This window comes from Phascolarctos cinereus, unplaced genomic scaffold (genome assembly GCF_003287225.1).
Source record: "Phascolarctos cinereus isolate Bilbo 61053 unplaced genomic scaffold, phaCin_HiC Scaffold_2;HRSCAF=192, whole genome shotgun sequence".
Classification (NCBI taxonomy): domain Eukaryota; kingdom Metazoa; phylum Chordata; class Mammalia; order Diprotodontia; family Phascolarctidae; genus Phascolarctos; species Phascolarctos cinereus.
This window is the reverse complement of record NW_027555625.1, coordinates 285,404,200-285,424,273: the sequence shown is the minus strand read 5'-3', so window position 1 is coordinate 285,424,273 and position 20,074 is coordinate 285,404,200. Positions and strand designations below refer to the sequence as shown.

The following is a 20,074-nucleotide window of genomic DNA, read 5'->3' as shown; positions in this document are numbered from 1 at the left end:
GGTCCCCTGAGTTGTTAGTGCTGTCTCTCCCCAATTTAATTCACATTTACTTATCTACACACCTTAGCACAGTGCCTGGCGCATAATAGATATTGAATAAATGCTTAATGAATGAATAAATGTAACCCTTCAGTCTAACATAAGCTCCCGGAGAGCAAGGACTATTTCCTGTTCTAAATAATGTGTACTTAGCACAGTGCCTGGCACATAGTAGGTTTTTAGTGTTTATGGAACTGAATTATATACAACAAATTCAATTGTCACCATGAAATAAGTTGGGCTGAGATAATCTGTAATATTCCTCCTCTAACATTCTGTGATGCCAAATATCTATTACGTATCATGCCCAACGTGGTACAGAACACAAGAGAAGCTTCAGGCACAGTCTCTGCCTTCAAAGAGATCACAATCCTGTTGGAGAAATCAACAACTCTGTACGTGTAGTTAGAGAATAGTATCAGTTTATCATCACATGCTAAAAGTACTTGGCGTGTATGTTTTCCTCCCTTCTTTGCAGAGGTAGGGGGCTATGGATATGGACTGTTACGTCTACGGTTAGATACTACTGATGTGTTGGCTGGTTTTGCAGAAATGCCTTTTCTGCTTTATTTTTTTATAATTAATTTATTTATTTTTAGTTTTTGACATTCACTTCCGTAAGACTTTGAGTTTTAAATTTTCTCCCCTCCCACTCCTCTGCCCCACCCCAAGACAGTGTGCAATCTGATATAGGCTCTACTCATACATTCATATTAAGCATATTTTCATATTAGTCATGATAAAAAGAACAATTATAACTAATGGGAGGAACCATGAGAATGATCTGCTTTATATTTTAAATAATTGTGACAAATGATAGCTCTCTGTGGAGGGGAAGTAGGAGGGATATATTTGGATATAAAGGTAATATAAAGATAAAAGACATAATTTTTTTAAGGGGAGCATATAGTAAAGACTCTAAGTGCTGAAGGGGTTTAGAGAAGAAGGGATCAATGTGGGCTGGAATGATCAAGGAAGGATTCCTAGAGGAAACAGGTATTCAGCTGTTATCCTTGAAGACTGGTGAGGATTTGAAGAGGTGAAAAGGAGAAGAGAAGGCATTCTGAGCTGAAGGAGCAACATATAAAGAGATGAGGAAGTGAAACTAGGGATGGGAGATGTACAAGAGAGTGATACGGACGTTTCCTTTTTTTGGGGGGGGGGGGTTAGGCAATGGGGTTAAGTGACTTGCCCAGGGTCACACAGCTAGTAAGTGCTATGTGTGTCAGGCCAGATTTGAACTCATGTCCTCCTGACTCCAGGGCCAGTACTCTATCCACTGTGCCACCTAGCTGCCCCAAAATTATTCCACCTCTTTTTTTTTTTTAATTTTTAGGCAATTGGGGTTAAGTGACTTGTCCAGGGTTACATAGCTAGTAAGTGTCAAGTGTTTGGTCTGAAGCCAAATTTGAACTCAGGTCCTCCTGACTTCAGGGCCAGTGATGTATTGATACGGACATTTCTGCCTGAAACAGAAGATGTATATCAAGGAATTCAGTTACTATCCAGTTTACACAATAATAGGCAAGATTATGAAAGACCTTGAATTTATTCATTCATTGATCCGTTCAGTGAACATTGAGCTAAGCCATAACTAGCTATTTTGGCACCTGGGGCAAGTAGCAGTGAGAAGCATACCCTCAAACCAGCTTTGTAATTCATGATGTGGAAATAATACAAGAAGTAATTAAGACAAATTCAGTTGATAGGGAAGGGAAATTAGTTACCATAATAGCTCACAGATGGATGCTATTAACAATGATCTAAAATAGGCACATTAATACACAGTCGTTAGTAAGTCTGTGAATTGGTCCAGCTATTCTGGAAAGCAGTTCGGAATTGTGCTCAAAAAGTGACTAAAATGTGCATTTGACCCAGAGATATCACTATTAGGTCTATACCCCAAGAAGATCAAAGAAAGGGGGAAAGGATCCATACGTGCAAAAATACTTACAGTAGCTCTCTTTATGGTGGCAAAGAAGTACAAACTAAGGAGGTGTCCATCAATTAGGAAATGGCTAAATGAATTATGTTATAGGAATGCAAAGAATGCTATTGTGCTAGAAGGAATGATGAAGGGACAGTTTCAGAGAATCCTGGAAACACTCGTATGAAGTGATGTAAAGTTAGTAGAACCAGGAGAACGGTTTGTACAATAACAATATTGTAAAGATAAACAACTTTGAAGGACATAAGAATTCTAATCAACTCAATGACCTACCACAATTCCAGAGGATCCGTGACAAAACATGCTACCCCTGAGAAAGATGTGATGGATTAAAGGTGCAAATTGAGACACATGTTTTTAGACATGGATAATGTGAGAATTTGTTTTGCTTGACTCTAAATACTTGTTATTAGGGTTTTGGTTTTCTTTTTCTTTTCCCAATAAGGGGAGGTAGGAAAGAAAGAAAATAGATTTTGCTCATTGAAAAAAAAAAATTAAGGGGAGGTAGGTGGCACAGTGGATGGAACACTGGCCCTGGAGTCAGGAGGACCTGAGTTCAAATCCAGCCTCAGACACTTGACACTTACTAGCTGTTTGACCTTGGGCAAGTCACTTAACCCCGATTAACTCACCAAATAAAAAAAATATTAAATTTAAAATGATCTGGTAGCTTCCTATTTTGACTAATTATTATTGCTAACTAGATTTTTCACAATCCAATACCACCTCGAAGAAATGTTTGTTGAAATAGTACACACACTAAATTTTTGTACTCCCTAAATTTCAGTTCCCAGGTCCAAAGCTGTGTTTGCCCAGACCTAGTAACAGCTCTGATATTAAACATCTGTTGTGCTTGTGTCACATGACGGAGTCCCCAAGATACAACACCCAGCTTACCTGCCCAGAGTTCAGGATCATAAAATTTAAACCTAAAAGTGTTAGAGGTCACTTGTTGTTTTACAGATGAGGAAACTGAGACTCAGGTTAAACAAGTGACTTACCCAATATCATATAGCCAGCAAGTGACAGAGCCAGGAATTGAAACCTGGTGTTGTGATTCCCCATTTTTAGCACTATTTTTACTGTGCCACAAAGTCTAGTTGAAGTATACCAGGATGAGTTTGGACTTGACCTAAAAAACTAATGGAGTCAGAGGACCTGTGTTCAAATCTTGGTTCTGCTACTTACTTGCACAGCATTGGTCAAGTCACTTGACCCCCTAAGCTTCAATTTCTTCATCCCTTCACTGCTATTTGCCAAGGATACCCTTTGAACAGGTAGCACACTACTGAGTCACTTAAAGTCTCTCACAGGTCTTTTAAGGCAGCAAAATGATCCTAAATTTCCCCTTTGGTCTCAGATACCCAACCTGAATTCCAGCCAAACTAGGCTGCTTGCCATCCCACACTTTTCCATCTCTCTCTTTCTCCTATCATTGTCCTAAATGTGCAGCATCCTCCACATCCATCTATGCCTGTTGGAAACCTGCCCATAGCTCCTCCACAAAGCGTTCACTGTACCCCCAAGTGAGTGATCTCTTCTCTGACTCCCCATAACACTTAGCATGTCCTGCCTTACTAGAGTTATCTCTATCCTGCTTATCTCCCTGACTAGAATGTAGGTTCCTCCAGGTCAGCAAGTGTGTCTCACTCATCTCTGGCTTCTCCTCAGCACAGGCCCAGAATCCTGCATTCGACAAGCACTCAGTAAATGTTTGGAGAATTCCTCAAACCTTGGAGACCAGTTCTGATCTGTTCCATCAGTCACTACACCACTGAGACTGCTCTAAGCAAATGGACCCACCAGGAATTTTTCTAAACAACAAAAAACCAAAATTCTTTCTTTAAGAAACCTGAGAGACTGCTCAGGAAAGACGAAAAAAAAATCAAATCTTAGAAAATGGTTTGTAAGTGGCTATATAAATGCGTTATTGTTGTTCAGTTGTTCATTTGTATCTGACTCGTTGTGACCCCATGGTTGTTTGGGGTTTTCTTGGCAAAGATACTAGAGTGGTTTGCCATTTCCTTCTCCAGCTCATTTTACAGATGAGGAAACTGAGGCAAACAGGGTTAAGTGACGTGCCCACGGTCACACAACTAATAAGTTTCTGAGGATGATTTGAACTCAGATCTTCCTGACATGAGGGAGGCGGGGTTCTAACCACTGCATCACCTAGGTGCTCCCATTTTTATAAATACAAAGGATTAGCTCAATTCAACAAGTATTTAAGTTCCTATTATGTACTAGGGAACAGCTAGGTGGGTGCAGTGGCTAGAGCATAGGCCTGGAACCAGGAAGATCTGAGTTCAAATTCATCCTCAGATACTTACTAGCCGTATGACCCTGGGCAAGTCACTTACTCCTGTTTGCTTCAGTTCCCTCATTTATAAAATGAGCTGGAGAAGGAAATAGCAAATCATTCCAGGATCTCCACCAAGAAAATCTCAGATGGGTCACAAAGTATTAGACATGACCAAACAACAACAAATGGGCTGGGCACTGTGAAGCCCTGGGGTTACAAAGACAAACAAAAAAGAAATAGTCCATGCCTTCAAGACAGCTAAGTGGTGTAATGGACAGCGCCTGGAAGACTTGAATTCAAAAGCTGCTTCAGTAGTTAGTTCTCCGAACCTCACCTCCACATTCTAGTCTCTTAATTTCTTTCATCCTCATTTTCCTTGGTTTTAAAATAGAAATAATAATATTTCTTGTCTCACAAGTTTGTTATGAGGCTCAAATTAGTTAAGGTACATAAAGTGCTTTGCAAACCTTAAAACTCTAGACAAATTCTAGCTATTTTTATTATCGTCACATTTGACTGGGGGGAGGGTTACAGCAGGTACACAGAGTAAAATACAAAACACAGATGAGGTGATTTCTGGAGGGAGGTATAAGGAGCGTATCTGGTCTAAAGAGAAGAGATCACTCACTGCGGTTACAGAGAACACTTTATGGAGGAGGTGGTCTTGGAATGTGGAAACAGGTGTAGTTTGGGAGGAGGGAAGAGAGAGAGGGGGATGCTTCTTGTAGGAAGGAAGTGGCACCTGAGCTGGGTTCTGAAGGAAGCTTGATAATTCTAAGAGCAAGGAGTGAGGAGGAATGCATGGGTTACAGCCCATGCAAAGGTACACAAAAGAGAAATGCAATGTTATTTAAGGGGAATAACAGTAGGCAGATTTGTCTTTAATAATGATAATAATAGCTAGCATTTATATAGCACTTTCAGCTTTGCAAAGCATTTTACAAATATTAATACTATCTCATTTGATCTTCACAACAACCTTGGGAGGTAGGTGCTAATATTACCCCCATTATACAGATGAGGAAAGGAGGCAGAGAAATGACTCACCTAGGGTCACATAGCTACTACATGTCTGAGGTCACATTTGAACTCAGTTCTTCCTGCCTCTAAGTCCAACTCTTTATCCACTGATCCACTCATTATTAGAAGCCTTTTAGAACAGAATAATAAAAAAATACATTTAAAGCCAAACTGGATTTTGAACTTTTATTATTATTTATTTTATTAAGAAAATACTCATAATTATTATTAGGAGTTGGACTAGATGACTTCAAAGGTCATTTCTAACTCTGATTCTAGAATCTTATGGTTCATTGAAAAATGGTCACCAAAGCCCCCAAGCTCTTTGTCCTCCCTGGGAAGGGCCCTTTTTTTTTTTTAAGGAGTGCTTACTATGCTGATCTTTCATCCTGATTTTGTTTAACTACAACCACGCCATGTCCCTGTATAGACAGATGCCTGGGAACCTGGGGTAGAGAAGTCAGCTCTCTCCATTCTTCACTGATTCCTCTATGGTTTCTGCACTCCATGGACTCTCCCCAGCAACAATGCATTCATTTAACCATTCATTCGATTAACAAGCATTTATTTAGTGCCTACTGCCTAGTGGAATGCTAACCTATATAAAGCTTAGATAAAATGCAATTCTTGCCATCACCAAGTTTGCAATCTAACAGGGGGATGCCAGACAAATAGAGACAATTGCGCAATGGATAGTGCACTGGGTCTGGAGTCAGAAGGACTTGAGTTCAAATCCGGTTTCAGAAACCTACTAGTTCTGTGATCCTGGGTGAGTTACTTAACCCTTTTTGCCTCAGTTTCCTCATCTGTAAAATAAGCTGGAGAAGGAAATGGCAAACCACTTCAGTATCCTTGCCAAGAAAATCCCAAATGAAGTTACCAAGAGTGGGACACAACTAAATCACCTAAACAACAAAAAGCCCAGGGCGGGAGCCCTCCCAGCATGTTTCCTCCCACCTCACCTGACCCCACCCCTTCTGCAGGTACTTAATTGTATTAGGAATGTACACATTTAGCATTAGGGAATCTCATAGAAAAAGAGTAACAGAAAGGCCCTTGAAACACAAACTTCAGGGTTATCTACTATTGGGGCCTATCTGCCCAATCACCCCCTTTGCTTAGTATGGTGAAGCCAAATGACTGTCCACCACCCAAACATGCTGCTCTGTCCAAAAATGTACAGCAAAGGGAAGTGTCTATGTACATAGTTTTCAGAGGATCTTGTTTCCAAAAGTCCCTACTTCATTCAATCTGAACTTGGGAGGGGAGGAGTTGCCCTTACCGCCAACCTCTGCACATGGTCAGGCCCTTGGTGTCCTCCTGTGTCTGAGCGGGACAGCTCTGGTGCCCGGTACAAGGTCCCCATTCCAACAGCAATGCACACGCCTTGTTTATTTCACCCAGCTGTGGCCCCCTGCCCATCTACCCTGGAGCAGCCCTGCAAATGAGGCAGGGCTGCCAGGATGGAGCTAGCTAGAACTCAGCCCAGAGCGATAAGCCTAGAATTTCCTCTTATCTCAGACTCTATAACAGGCATCCAGAGAGTTTCACCCCCTTATCAATTGCACTGGATGTTATCTGCCTCTCTTGGGGCCTCTACTTCCTGCGCCACTTAGATGAGTGACTGGTCATGGAAACAGAGACAGCAAAGTCACTGGAAGGCCCTGCAAGGGTTTATAGCTCAAACCTGTCTTTAAACCAGAGAATCCTTAAGCTAGAAAAGACTTTAAAGATACCTTCCAGAGAGCTGTCTTTCAATTATGTAAATGGTCTCTATTGGGTAAAAATAAAGGATTAGATTTTTTCTACTTGCCTTGAGAGGGCAGAACCAGTAGCATGAAGTAGAAGTTGTAGAGAGGCAGATTTCTGCTCCATACAAGGAAATTTTTCCTAACAGTAACAGCTGTCTAAAATCAGAATGATCTGTTCTGGAAGGTAGTGAGTTCCCCAAGACTGGAAATCTTCAAGCAGAATATGGATGGCTATTTATTGGGGATGGTTTGTTTGTTTATTTATTTTTAAAGCATAGAGGGTTTTTTTGTTGTTCTTTTTTTTTCAGTTCCAATTTCTCTCCCACTGTCTCCTTCCCCACCCAATAAGAAGGAAAGAAAAACAAAACCTATTACAAATATGTATAGTCATATAAAACCAATTTCTGCATTAGCCATGTTCCCCTCACCCAAAAAAAAAATCATGCAAGAAAAAGAGGGAAAAAAATGCTTCCATCTGCACTCCGAATCCATTCGTTCTTGTTCTGGAGGTGAGTGGCATGTTTCATCATGAGTATTTTGGAACTATGGTGGGTGATTGTGCTGACCAGAATTACTAAGTTTTTCCAAGCTGATTATCTTTATAATATTGCTGTTACTGTGCAGATTGTTCACCTGGTTCTGCTCATTTCACTATGCATCAGTTGATACAGGTCTTCCTTCCCAGGATTCTCTGAAACCATCTTAGAAACATATTAAAGGAGCTTACTGTCCAGGCTTGGATTGGACTAGGTGACCTTTAAGTTCTCTTGACAGCTCTGAAATCTGTGATTCTGACACTGTCTTTTCTCCTGTTTTCAAGAAGCCTTCCACAACAGAAGAAAATCAAGAAAGAAACAGACCAACAGTCTTGTGCAGTGTGTATTTCAATTCCAAGATTGGAAAGTCAGTGTCCCTGGTGATGTCTCCTATAGGACCTATTATGTCATTTACTTTAAAGCACACCAATATGTCAACCCCAAGAGTTTCAGGGGAACCCCTGAACCCTTTTCCCCACATAAGAAAACAATGAGGAACAAAGCCTACATCTGTTAGAGAGGGGAAGATATCCACCACTCCACAGAATTTAAGACTATAAGTGACCTAAGACATTTTCAAATCCAGGCTTCTCATTTTATAGAATGAGAAACTGAGACCTAGAGAGGCCTCACTGGAATGATACTTTTCCTTAAACAGGCTAAACATATTACTTGGGGGCCAGGCTACAAAACCCAATTTCCAAGAGTTCATCCCACAATTGTTCTCTGATCCAGTGGGAAGCAGCAGAATAGATTCATCCTAAAGTGTCTTGGTCAATCCCCAATCACATTCTGGGTAACTTATAATCAGAAGACCTGGGTTCAAATCAATCTACCACTTATTAGCTGTGTAATGATCTAAGTCAGTTCCTCAGCTACAAAATGTGAATAATAATATCTGCATGCTTGCTGGTGGAGCAATGAATTAGTGCAACAGTTCTGGAAAGTAATTCAGAATTATGCAGATAAAGTACATAAAATGTCCATACTCTTTGACCCAGAAATAGGATATGTGTATGTATATATGTGTGTATCTCTCCCGTGTAGGTCACTGATAAAAATAGATTCCAAGTACACCATGTATATGTAACAATTATATATGTATATAGATACATATATATATATATATATATATATATATATATATATGTGTGTGTGTGTCTATATATATACATATATATGAAAACAAATTGTGGGACATGAATGGAATACTATGTTACCATGCTACAAGAAACAATGAACATGATGAATTCAGAGAAGCACAGAAAGACTTATATGAACTGATAAAGCCAAGAAAATAATCCACACAATGATGACGATAATGTAAACGGAAAGAACCTCCACAAAGCAATCAAAAGTGAAAATTACAAAGAATAAGCTTTGGCTCCAAAGAAATAGCTAAAAGAAGATGCCTCCCCTAACTCCTTTGTAGAGGAGGGAAGGGGCAGCACAAGTATGGAATGCTGCACATGTTGTCAGATTTTTTTCAATGTATTGATTGGTTAGGCTAATTTTTTCTCCTTCTTTTTTTCTTTTTAAAAATAATTCTTTGTTGTATGAGATCTTTCTCAGAGAGGCAAAAGAGGGAGAGATATAAAGGAAAATTTAGGTGATGTAAAATATACCAATAAAAACGTATTTTGAAAACACATTTATCTTGATGGCCTACTTTCCCATATTGTTGTGAGAAAAGTATTCTACAAACTGTAAAGGGCTAGATAACTATAAACTAGTAATGAGAAACATTAATTAAGTATTTATTACATCTTCCCATCTCTCTCTCTCTCTCTCTCTCTCTCTCTCTCTCTCTCTCTCTCTCTCTCTCTCTCTCTCTCTCTCTTCTCTCTCTCTCTCTCCATTTTCCCAGCAACAGAAACCAATGCAGTCCCTTTAGACCAAGGGCTCTTAACCTAGAATCCATGAACTTTTTCTTAAAGTACTTCAATAACTCGATTTCAGTATCCTTTGTAATCCTATTTATTTTATTTTATGCATTTAAAAACATTATTCTGAGAAGGATTCCATGGGCTTTCTAGACTGCCAAAGAGGTCCATGACACAAAAAAGGACCCCAGCTTTAAACAAAAAAAAAATACTTTCTCTTTCCTTTCTCTTCTCTTGCACATAATGGGCATTCAATAAATGTTGAATAAAACTGAATTATCGTTAAAGGGGACTCCCTGGAATCAGCAGGAGCAGAACTGGCTTGCCTTGAGACCAAAGCTAGGTTTCTGGCCTGCCCTACCCACCACCCACAGGAATTTCAAAAATAAATTATGGAACTTCGAGCAGATAAAAATTCTCCTCCTGTCACTTTGACTTTGACAACAGATGGCCCTCCTTGATATGGCTGCCTGTTACCCAACGGGAGGCTAAGCTGTCTTCCCCTAGGGTACTTGGCCCTCAGCCTAGAACAAGCCCCCTCTGGGCTCCACAGCCTTCTCTGAGGAGAGCTAAAAAAGGTCTGAGAAAGTAAAGTGATACCTTCTCCAGACACTGTTTGGGCCCTGCAGTGTCCCTGTGACTATCAGACTGTTGGAGCAGCATCACGTAGACAACTATCACAGAATCATAGAATTTTAAAGCTGAAGGAGACAGACTCCAGAGGATATCTAATAGAGTCCAACCAGTACCTGAACAAGAATCTTCTCTAAAACATCTTTATCTGGCTTCCATTTGAAGACCTCTAATGGTGGGGAGTTCACTGCGTCCCATAGCAGCCCATTCCACTTTTGGAATAGCTTTAATTATGAGGAAATTCTTTCTTTATATAAGGCTCCATTTGGAAACCACCCCACCAGCACTTCAGCTTGGATGCCTTAAATAGGTCAGAACACATCTTAAACAATCAAGAATATGCCTTGAACAAAGTGGGGGGGAGGAGCTGTGGCTCTGACTTGCCCAAGAACTATGTTCAGATAGGCCAGAAATTTGGGCCACACTCCAGGGATCATCTATAAATTATTGGTTGACCTGGAAAGGAAGGGAATTCCAGAAATTTGAGTGAGTGCGGAAGTCTAGCTCCTGAGAAGGGTCCTTCCTGAGAAGGAACCACCTTTGGGGGAGGGTAGTGGGGCAAGAAAGGAGAAGGAGAGGCTTCAGCCTTTGCCTCAGCAGGGCTAGGTTTCCTTCAGAGCTTCTTCTTTCAAGTGGAGGACGTTGCCAACTTCAAAGGATGTTGGATCTCCCCATCTTTCCATCAGTATCTTACATGGACTCACAGCTCTACCCAGGTTATCAGTGTCCTAAAATATGATACCCAGAACTGAATGCAATCCTGTAGATGTGGTGAAACCAAGAACAGAAAACAAATGAGACTAGTACCTTGACAATTCTAGTGGAGTCAACAAGCATTTATTAAATGCCCACTATGTACTTGACCAGGGGTGGGGAACCTGTGGCCTACAGACCACATGTGGCCCTTTAGGCCCTTTGACTGAATCCAGACTTCACAGAACAAAAGTTTGGGGCAGCTAGGTGGTACAATGGATAGAGCTCTGGCCTTGGAGTCAGGAGGACCTGAGTTCAAATCCAGCCTCAGACTCTTGACACTAGCTGTGTGGCCCTGATTGCTTCATACAAAAAAAATAAAAGTTTGGATTCAGTCAAAGGGCAGCACTTGAGGACCTAGAAGGCTACATATGGCCTCAGATCACAGGTTACTTGGCATTGAGGATATAAAGAAATGCAAAAATCATCCCTACCCTCAAGGAATTCCCAGTCTAATGGGAGATGGGGAGGGACAGACAACAAGAAAACAACTGTGTACAAATAAGATACACAGGATAAATTGGAGATAATCTCAGAGGAAAGGCACTAGCATTAAGAAGGACCAGAAAAAGGTATCTTTCAGATGACACTAACCCTCTATGAATACAACCTAAAATTGAATTCACTTTCCTGGTTGCTGGACCACATTGTTGAATACTATTGATCTATTCAGTCCACTAAAATTTTCATACTGAAATAAGACTAGCTCACAGTCTCCCACTGCTCCACAGAACAAAACTTTTAAGTAGCCCTACCCTCCTCTCTGTCCCTGGAGAATGCCTGATTTGGCCCCTTCTCCACTCACACTTTCTCCCTTGTTTTCTATCAAAATCCTACCTATTCTTGGTGATATTACAGATGAGGAAATAAGTTCAGAAACTGACTTACTAATTGTCACTTAGTTAATTAGTACCTGAGGTGAGATTTGAACCTAGCTCTCTTGATGCTCCATCTAGCACTCCAATCATTATGCCACACTGATCTCAGGCCTTCAGTGCTTTGACCTAAAGGAGAAGGCAATGGGAAAATTTCAGGTATTATTATAGGCCAATAGGAGAGATTTTGTGAAAAGGAAGGCCAGGGAAGGGATCCTCAAATCAAAGGCTTCATTCAGTTTATCAGGAGCCAAGGGAGAAACTGGCAGTTGAGCTGGGCTTTGAAATATAGAAGGATTTAAGATTATAAAATGTAGAGGTGGACCTAAGGTCTAGAAAAGTAGAAGGGAGGATGGAGATTTCTTTCTTTCTTCCCTCCCCCCTTCTTTCTCTCTCCTCCTCTCCTCTCCCTCCTCTCTCCACTTTTCTCTCCTCTCTTCCCCCCTTTCTCCCTTGCCCTCTCCTTTTCTTCCCCTCTCTTTTCCCTCTCTCTCCTCTTTCCTCACTCCTCCAACCTGAGATCAGTGTGGATATTGCATCACAAAGAGCTCTTTTCTCTTCTCCTTTCCTCTTCCCTCCTCTCTCCTCTTTCTTCTCTTTTTCCCTTCATCCCTCTCTCTCTCACTTCTTACCTTTCCCTCTTTCCTCTCTCCTTTACTCCTTTCTCTTCTTTCCTCCCTCCCTTCCTTCCTTCTTCTTCCTTTCTCTTCTTCCCCTCCCTTTTTCTTCTTTCCTCTCCCCTCTGCTCTCAGAGCCTAACTGGGCGGAGGGATGGTAGTGTGATGAGATGGTGACTGACTCCCTTCAATGTGACTCATTATTTTTATTCCTACTGCTTTCTATTTTTTTTTAAGTATCCTGTGTGAAAAGGCTTACTATCCTTCTGCTCCACAACATAAAACTTTTGAGAAGTCTCAGCCTCCTCCCTGTCCCTGGAAAATGCCTGATTTGTTTCCTCCACTCATCCCTCCCCTCTTCTCCCCATCTCTCTTTTCTTCCTCTCTACTTCCTCCCTTCTCCTACCTTCCACCTCTCTCCTCTTAACTTTCACTTTCTCCTCCTCCTTCCTTTCCCCCTCTATTCTCTCTTCCCTTTCTCTTCCAACTCTACTCCCCATTCTTCTATTCCCTTTCCCTTTTTCCATCCTCTCCCTTCCTTTCTCTCCTCCCTTCCATTCATTTCTCTTGCCTCTCTTTCACTCCAAATTTCTCTTTCTCCTTTTCTCTCTCCTCCCTTTCCCTTTCTGTTTCTGTTCCCCATCCCCAATCTCCCTTTCCACTCATCACATATCTTAGATTGGCATCTGTTATAAAGGATTAAAGAAAGGCAAAATTTCATGATCTTAAATGCCATTCTTCAACCTCATGTAGTCAGCCTTTCCACACAGAATACTTATAAAAATAGAAAGCAGTGGGAATAAAAATAGTGCAACAATAATTTTTTAAATCACTATTTTTTCACAAGTTGTACAGACAGAATAAATTACAGAGCAGGTGGTAGCAGGAAGGCAAATGTCCATGGCCAGTCACAATGGAGGGGCTCAGTCACTCTCTGATCACACTACCATCCCCACGCCCAGTTTAGGTTCTGAGAGGTTTAATGGATTTGTCCCAGGCCAGGATAGGACAAGGAAGTATTGGAGGTGAATTTCAATTCCAGGGCTTTCTGACCCCAAGGCCAGGCACTTTCTAGTTATAACAGCCTTTCACTGATACCATTACATCTGATCCTCCACAAGCTGATTCCTACCCATCTTCCCAGCCTTTTCTCATCCTATCCCTTTTAAGTATTCTCTGTTTCAGTCCAACTAGGCTTCTCTCTGTCCCCACACCCTTCCCTTTCTTACTCCATCTATCTCCGTGCCTTTGCTCATATAATCTAGCATTTATACAGGCTTCACAAATATTATCCCATTTGATTCTCACTACAACCCTGGAAGGTAGAAGTTAATTATCATTATCATTTACAGATAAGAAAACTGAGGCAGACAGAAGTTAAGTGACTAGCCCAGGGTCACATAGCTTAGTTTCTGAGGTGGGATTTGAACCTAGATCTTCCTGACTTCAGGGCCAGCACTCTTTCTACTACACTACCTCATCTCCATTTCTGGAAATCCCTTTCTTCCTTCAAGATTTGATTTAGACCACACCTCCTCCAGGAAGACTTCCTTGACCCCACAAGCTGAAAGTTAACATCTCCCTCTTCAAATCAGGATGAAGAACAAACAAACTTTGCCTAAACCTTTCCTTTGCACTCATCTCACTCTCCTCAGGTACATAAATATTTGTGTCTGTGCATATACCACCTCTCATTTGATTTTTTAAAAAATGTTTTATCGATGCCTTTTCAAAAGTAGTACAGACAGTTCCTCCCCCACCAATACTTGCAGGACCCATTGAGCTCCCCTTGTAACAAAGAAAACCAATGAAGCAAAACCAAGTCACCTTATCTGACATAGGTCAGGCTACAATTTTACCCCCATGATTCTCCATTTTTCTACTGAAAAGGAGGAAAGTAGGTTTAGTCTGCCCTCTACTCCTCACCTGAAGTTGTAATACCCTTGAGAGCAGGAGCTATGCTATATCTGTCTTTGTACCCCTTGCCTGATACAGTGTTTTGCATATAGCAAGAGCTTATAGAATGTTCATTGAATGAATGGATAAATCCTTACAAGAACCTTGTGAGATAGATGATACAAAGATTTTCATCCTTATTTTACCCATGGAAACAGGCCAAGAGAGGGGGAGTGATTTGCTAGTTTGGGGAAGAGCTAGGATTAGAATTCAGGTCTCTTGACTTTAAGCCCAAAGCCCCTTCTACTAAATCACACATCCTCCCCTGATACTGCCTGCAAAATGTTTTGCAAACAGAAAGTGCTATGAGAAATATTGTATTCTATATTAGAGGTGCTAAAAAGGAAAGTTTCCATTTCCTTTGAATAGGCCTCTCTCTTCTGCTGCCTGAAAAATACATGAAAAACGAGGTAGAATCCTCACGTGCTAACTGTAAGATTCTAGCAGCCAACACTTGTCTCCTGCTCAGCTCCTCTTACACAGTTTGAATCTTGTCTGGGATCTTGTGATGGAAAGTCCTCTCTAATGGGAAAGTCTAGGAGAAGGAAACACTTACCCTGTCATTTTTTTTCCCTCACTCTTTGATTAATTAGAATAGAATAACAGAGGAAAGCAGCACTTTCCCTGGGCAACCCCTTCCCTCTACCCCAACCTGGCCCGTTAGCTTTTAGAGAACCATGACGGTGACAGATTTGGTTTCTTGACCAGACTTTGCCACTTATTGCCTGTGTGACTTTGAGCAAGTCACTTTTCCACTATTAGCCTCAGTTTCCCTGTGTATAAAGAGAGACAGCTAGGTGGCTTAGTGGATAGAGTGTTGGATCTGGAGTCAGGAAGACCTGAGTTCAAATCTGACCTCAGGCACCTACGAGCTATGTGACCCTGGACAAGTCACTTGGCCTCTGTTTGCCGTAATCCATTGCAGAAGGAAATGGCAAACCACTTCAGTATCTTTGCCAAGAAAGCCTCACAGACAGTATGGCCCACATGGTCATGAAAAGTTGGACATGACTCAACAAGGACAACAAAAAAAGAGGACAGTAGACTATATCTAGGCTCAAACCTCGCTCCAGAAATTGATTATACTTATTTAGTCCTGTCTTTAAAACCACAATTCTCCTAGAGTTAAGTATCAACAAGGTCTCGAAATGCCTCCACCAGCAGCTGAGGCAGTGTTGAGAGGACCATGGCTGCTGAGGGCATATAGGCAGAAGCCAAAATGAAGAGGAGAGGCTGAGAGGAGACTAAGAAAGAAAGCAGAGAGAAGGAAAAGCAAAAGAGAAAAGGAAAACATGAGGCAAGAGAAGAGAGAGGAAGGGGTGACAAAAGGGACAACAAGAAGGAAAGAAAAAAATAAGGAAAAAAGAGTCATTGTGAGAATAAAATGAGATAATAGATGTGGAAGAATGAATTAATCAAACAATCCCACTAAAAGTAAGTGATAAGATGGCCCAGTAGCTAGACCAAGTGAAAACAATTAATGTAAATCATAGGATTTAGTTCCAACTACTTTATCAATCTAAGTACAAAAACTAAGTACAAAAAGCCCTTGAGAAATGAAGTCACACAGAAATCTTGATCAGATAGGCTTGAGGAAACTTGGGCCATGCCCCAAGAATCATCTATAATACATCAAACTAGTTGAAAACCAAAATTATTCCAGAAATTGGAGCAAATGAGGCATTCCAGGCAAACCTTTGAAGAGGAATCACCTGGGAGAAGAAAAGGAGAAGCCTCGGCTTCAGCCTCTGTCAAGGGCTCCTTCCTTTTCCCTCCCCTCCTTTGGCCAGAGGAATTCCTTTAAAGGCTGCAAGCATCCAGAAGATTTTGGACTTCCTTTCTTCCTACAGGAAGATTGCATTCCCTAGGACAACACCAGTTAGTAGGAGTGTCTCCATGGAGAGCCAAGGATGGATTGGATGCAGATTTAGAACTCTACGAAGAGCCCAAAAAAGAAGCTATATAATGCACTCTACAAAGGTGAGAAAAAGACTTCCAGCAACCAGCAGCCATTCCTTTGCCACACACGTTTTCTATGCTTAAGCCCACTTTTTTTGGGAACCTGCATATCCTGGAATGAGACTGTGTGGAGACTTTTTGAGGGGAAAAGGAGAGACAAATTTACCAACTCTTCTTACTGTACTGCATTACTAAATTTCCTTTTCTAAAAACTACTTAAATCTGGCTAAATTGATTCTCAATAATAATCATAGAGGAAACACACCAATGTGGGATCACGAGCTATAGCACTAGAAAGACAACTCCCCACCCCTCAGGGGTACACCTAGTGTCCTGGGGGCTGCAATAGCTACAACTCAGAGAAAGTGAAAGTTGGGATAAGTACTTCAAACCATGCCCTAGATTGTGAGAACATAGCTCCAAAGTATGTGTTACATGTATAAAGCACTTTGAAATCCTTAAAGTACTACATAAATGTTAGTTGTTGTTATAACTATGGTCATCTCCAAGAGCCTTTACAGCACTAAAATTCACTAGCAAACTTCCGTGCCTGTGCCCCAATTTTGAACTCAGGTCAACTCCAGGGCCTCAGTTCATCCACTGTGGCACCTAGCTGCCTATCCTGCTGCTTTAGGGAGTTTATATTAAATGAAAAAATTAAGTAGTACAATCACTCTGAGACCCAAATTAGGAAAATTTCTAACATTTAAGCAGAAGTTTGCTCTCTGCTTTAATTTATATTCACATTCATCTCTAGCTAACTCCAGGCCTCCTTGTGGTTAAGGAAAAATTCAGAATTAATGGAAATGTTCTGGTAAAGAAACAGAAGTGTATATCCTAATGTCTGTTAATAGACAAGCATTGGGTGAGAAAGTTGGGGAAAGAGAAGATAGATCCTTTCTTGGAAGTTCCTTCAGTCCTTGAGGAGGTGAGTACAACTTGAGGCATCAGCACGAGTCTTACAGCTGTAACAGCTCAGAACCGTACTAAGACTTTGAAGCCTCCCTATATATCTTGTTAGTACATTTTAAAACTATTGTCTCCCTGAGAACTCCATGAAAGCAAAAATTTCTAGTTTTTCTTTCTTTTCTTTCTTTTTTTTTGGCCTGTCTTTGTATCCCTGCTGCTTAGCTCATTGCATGCATAGAAGGCCCTTAGTAAATGCTAATTGACTCAGTTATTCTGTCCCCATGTGTAATACTGAAATAACATTGGCTCCAGAGAGCAAATTATTAACTTTTCAATTTGATCATTTATATCTTGGAAATCAGCCAATGCTACAAATGGGCTCAGTTTGTTGTTGTTGTTGTTGTTGTTTATATTTCTAAGCTTAAGAAAGTGATAGAAAAATGTTAGTAATGCATATATCCTCCCTCCCCCCCCAAAAAAAGCTGTTTGTTAAACATTCACTAGCATACCCCTGCCTATTTGTTCTCCACTGTCCCCCCACCCTGCCAAGTATTATCTTTTCCAGACAATACATTTTTCCCAGTTTTCTCAATTGATCATTGTATGGCATGATCTTAGGACGATTCACTATTCTGGTTGCTCTCCTCTAGGTACTCTCCAGCTTTCTAAAATGAGGTGTCCAGAACTGAAAGTCAATACTACCCATGGGGTCTAATCAGGTTAGAGTACAGAGAACTATCACTTTTCTCTTTCTGGACTATATACATATATACACACACACACACATATGTATGTAAAAGTATGTAGATATATATGTAGATAGATTTTTTTTTAACACAACCTAAAATCTCATTAGTCTTGTTATGTTGGTTTTTATTGGCTACTGTTGGCCAACTATTAATTCATATTGAACTTGCAGTACACTAAAACTCTCAGTTCTTTATTAAATAAATGGTTATCTAACCATGCCTCTGATATCTTGTACTTGTGAAGCTGGCTCTGGAAACAAGTTAAATTTTATACTATTAGAATTTGTCCAACATTTTAATCTGTCATGACTCTGTTATCTGTTGTCCTATTTGATTGTTATTATAGACACCAAAGTATTCAGCTAGAAATTTGGGGGGAAAGATAGATAGTTGTAGAACCTGGAAACTTTTGTAATTCCTTCTATTTCTTGTCTTGTAGCTGTGAGAGCTATATAATCTGCTTTACTTCTAATTTTTTTTATGGTATGACTTTAATATTAAGATCATGCATTCCACTTAGAATTTATTATGGAACATGGTATAACACATTGGACTAAGGCTAATTTCTACCAGGCTAATTTCATGTTCCTAGTAGTTTATTCAAATAGAGAGTTCTTTTCTAAGTAATCAAATGTTCTGGTTTATTGAATATTGGGTTATAGAGTTCACTTGTTTCTGATTCTGCCTTTTCTAGTCTGTTCCATTGATTTGGTTTTTTTTTTTTAACCAATACCAAATGGTTTCGATGACTGCTGCTTTATAATATAGTCTGTGGTCTAGAAGTGCTAGTCCCTCTATCCCTACCTCTTTTCATTTTTGCCATTGATATTCTAGATTTTTTATTTCTCCAAATGGGTTTTATTATTACTTTATTGAGTTCTATAAAATACCCCTTTGATAGTTTGATTGGTATAGAATTAAAGTTATAAGTTAACTTTGATAGCATTGTCATTTTTATTATATTCGCATGGCCTAGACATTAGCACTGAATATTCTTCCATTTAAGTTATTTTGTATATCTTTAATGAGCACTTTGTAGTTGAATCTCTATATATATATTTTGTGTGCTTTCATGAATGGATTCCCAAATATTTTATACATTTTGTAATTATTTGGAATGACATTTCCCTTTCTGATTGCCTCTTGGATTGTTATAATTATATAGAAATGCTGTTCATTTCTTAAATTTTGTTTTGTAGCTAACAACTGTGCTGAAGCTATTGTCTTAATTAGTATCTTTGCTAATTCTTCAGGATTTTCTAAGTGAGCTATTATGTCATCAGCAAATAGGGATAGTCTTACCTCCTCTTTACCTAACTTTATGCCTCTAATTTCTTTATCTTGTGTGACCACTATTGATCACATTTCTGGAATTATATTAAAGTCGTCATCCTTGCCTTATTCCTGTTTTAGGAAAGCTTGTAGCACATAAGATACTTGCTTTTGGTTTTATATAGATACTTTTTATGATATCAAAAAAAAAGATAAAATGGATAACTTTGATTACATGAAACTGAAAAGCTTCTGCAAAAACAAAATTGATGTACCTAAAATAGTAAGAGAAATAGTTAGATGGGGAAAATCATGTCAAATTTCTCTGATGAGGGTTTAGCATTAAGCAACTAATACATGACTGAAAGACATTCCTCAATAGATAAATGGTCAAAGGATACAGGAAAAACAGTTCTCAAAAGAATTAAATACTATTAGTAACTATACAAAAGAAAGCTTCAAATCGTTAATGATAAGAGAAATGCATATCAAAACACTCTGAAGTTTCACTTTATACTATGCAAATAGGTGAAAATATATGGGAAGGGTCAATGTTGGAGGAATTATGGGAATAAAGAACATTTGTACATTGTTAGTAAAGCTATAAATCAGAACAACCAATATGGAAAATAATTTGGATATTCAAATAAAGTAATTAAAATGTCCATACCCTTTGACCTAGAGATTCTTATACCCCCAAGGAGGTCACTGATAAGCAGAAAGTCCCCATATACACCAAATTATTTATAGCATCATTTTTTGTGATTAACAAAGAATTGGAAACAAAAGAGATGCCTTGTTTGGGAATGACTAAACAAATTGCTACATATGAATATAACAGAATATTGCATTGTAAGAAATTGTGAATATGA

General features: G+C 39.8%; 1 protein-coding gene across 3 annotated transcripts in view; it reads right to left on the bottom strand.

The window, feature by feature from the left end:
* MYLK3 (myosin light chain kinase 3) overlaps positions 1 to 20,074 on the bottom strand; it is an 86,582-nt gene that overhangs the window by 59,095 nt on the left and 7,413 nt on the right. The window contains exon 1 of one of the 3 annotated variants that reach the window (XM_020985093.1): positions 6,592 to 6,690. The exons of the other annotated variants lie outside the window; for them this stretch is intronic. Coding sequence (XP_020840752.1) covers positions 6,592 to 6,675 — 84 coding nt within the window. The 5' untranslated portion in view covers positions 6,676 to 6,690. Of the gene's footprint in view, positions 1 to 6,591; positions 6,691 to 20,074 lie in introns of those variants that run through there. 3 annotated transcript variants of the gene reach the window in all.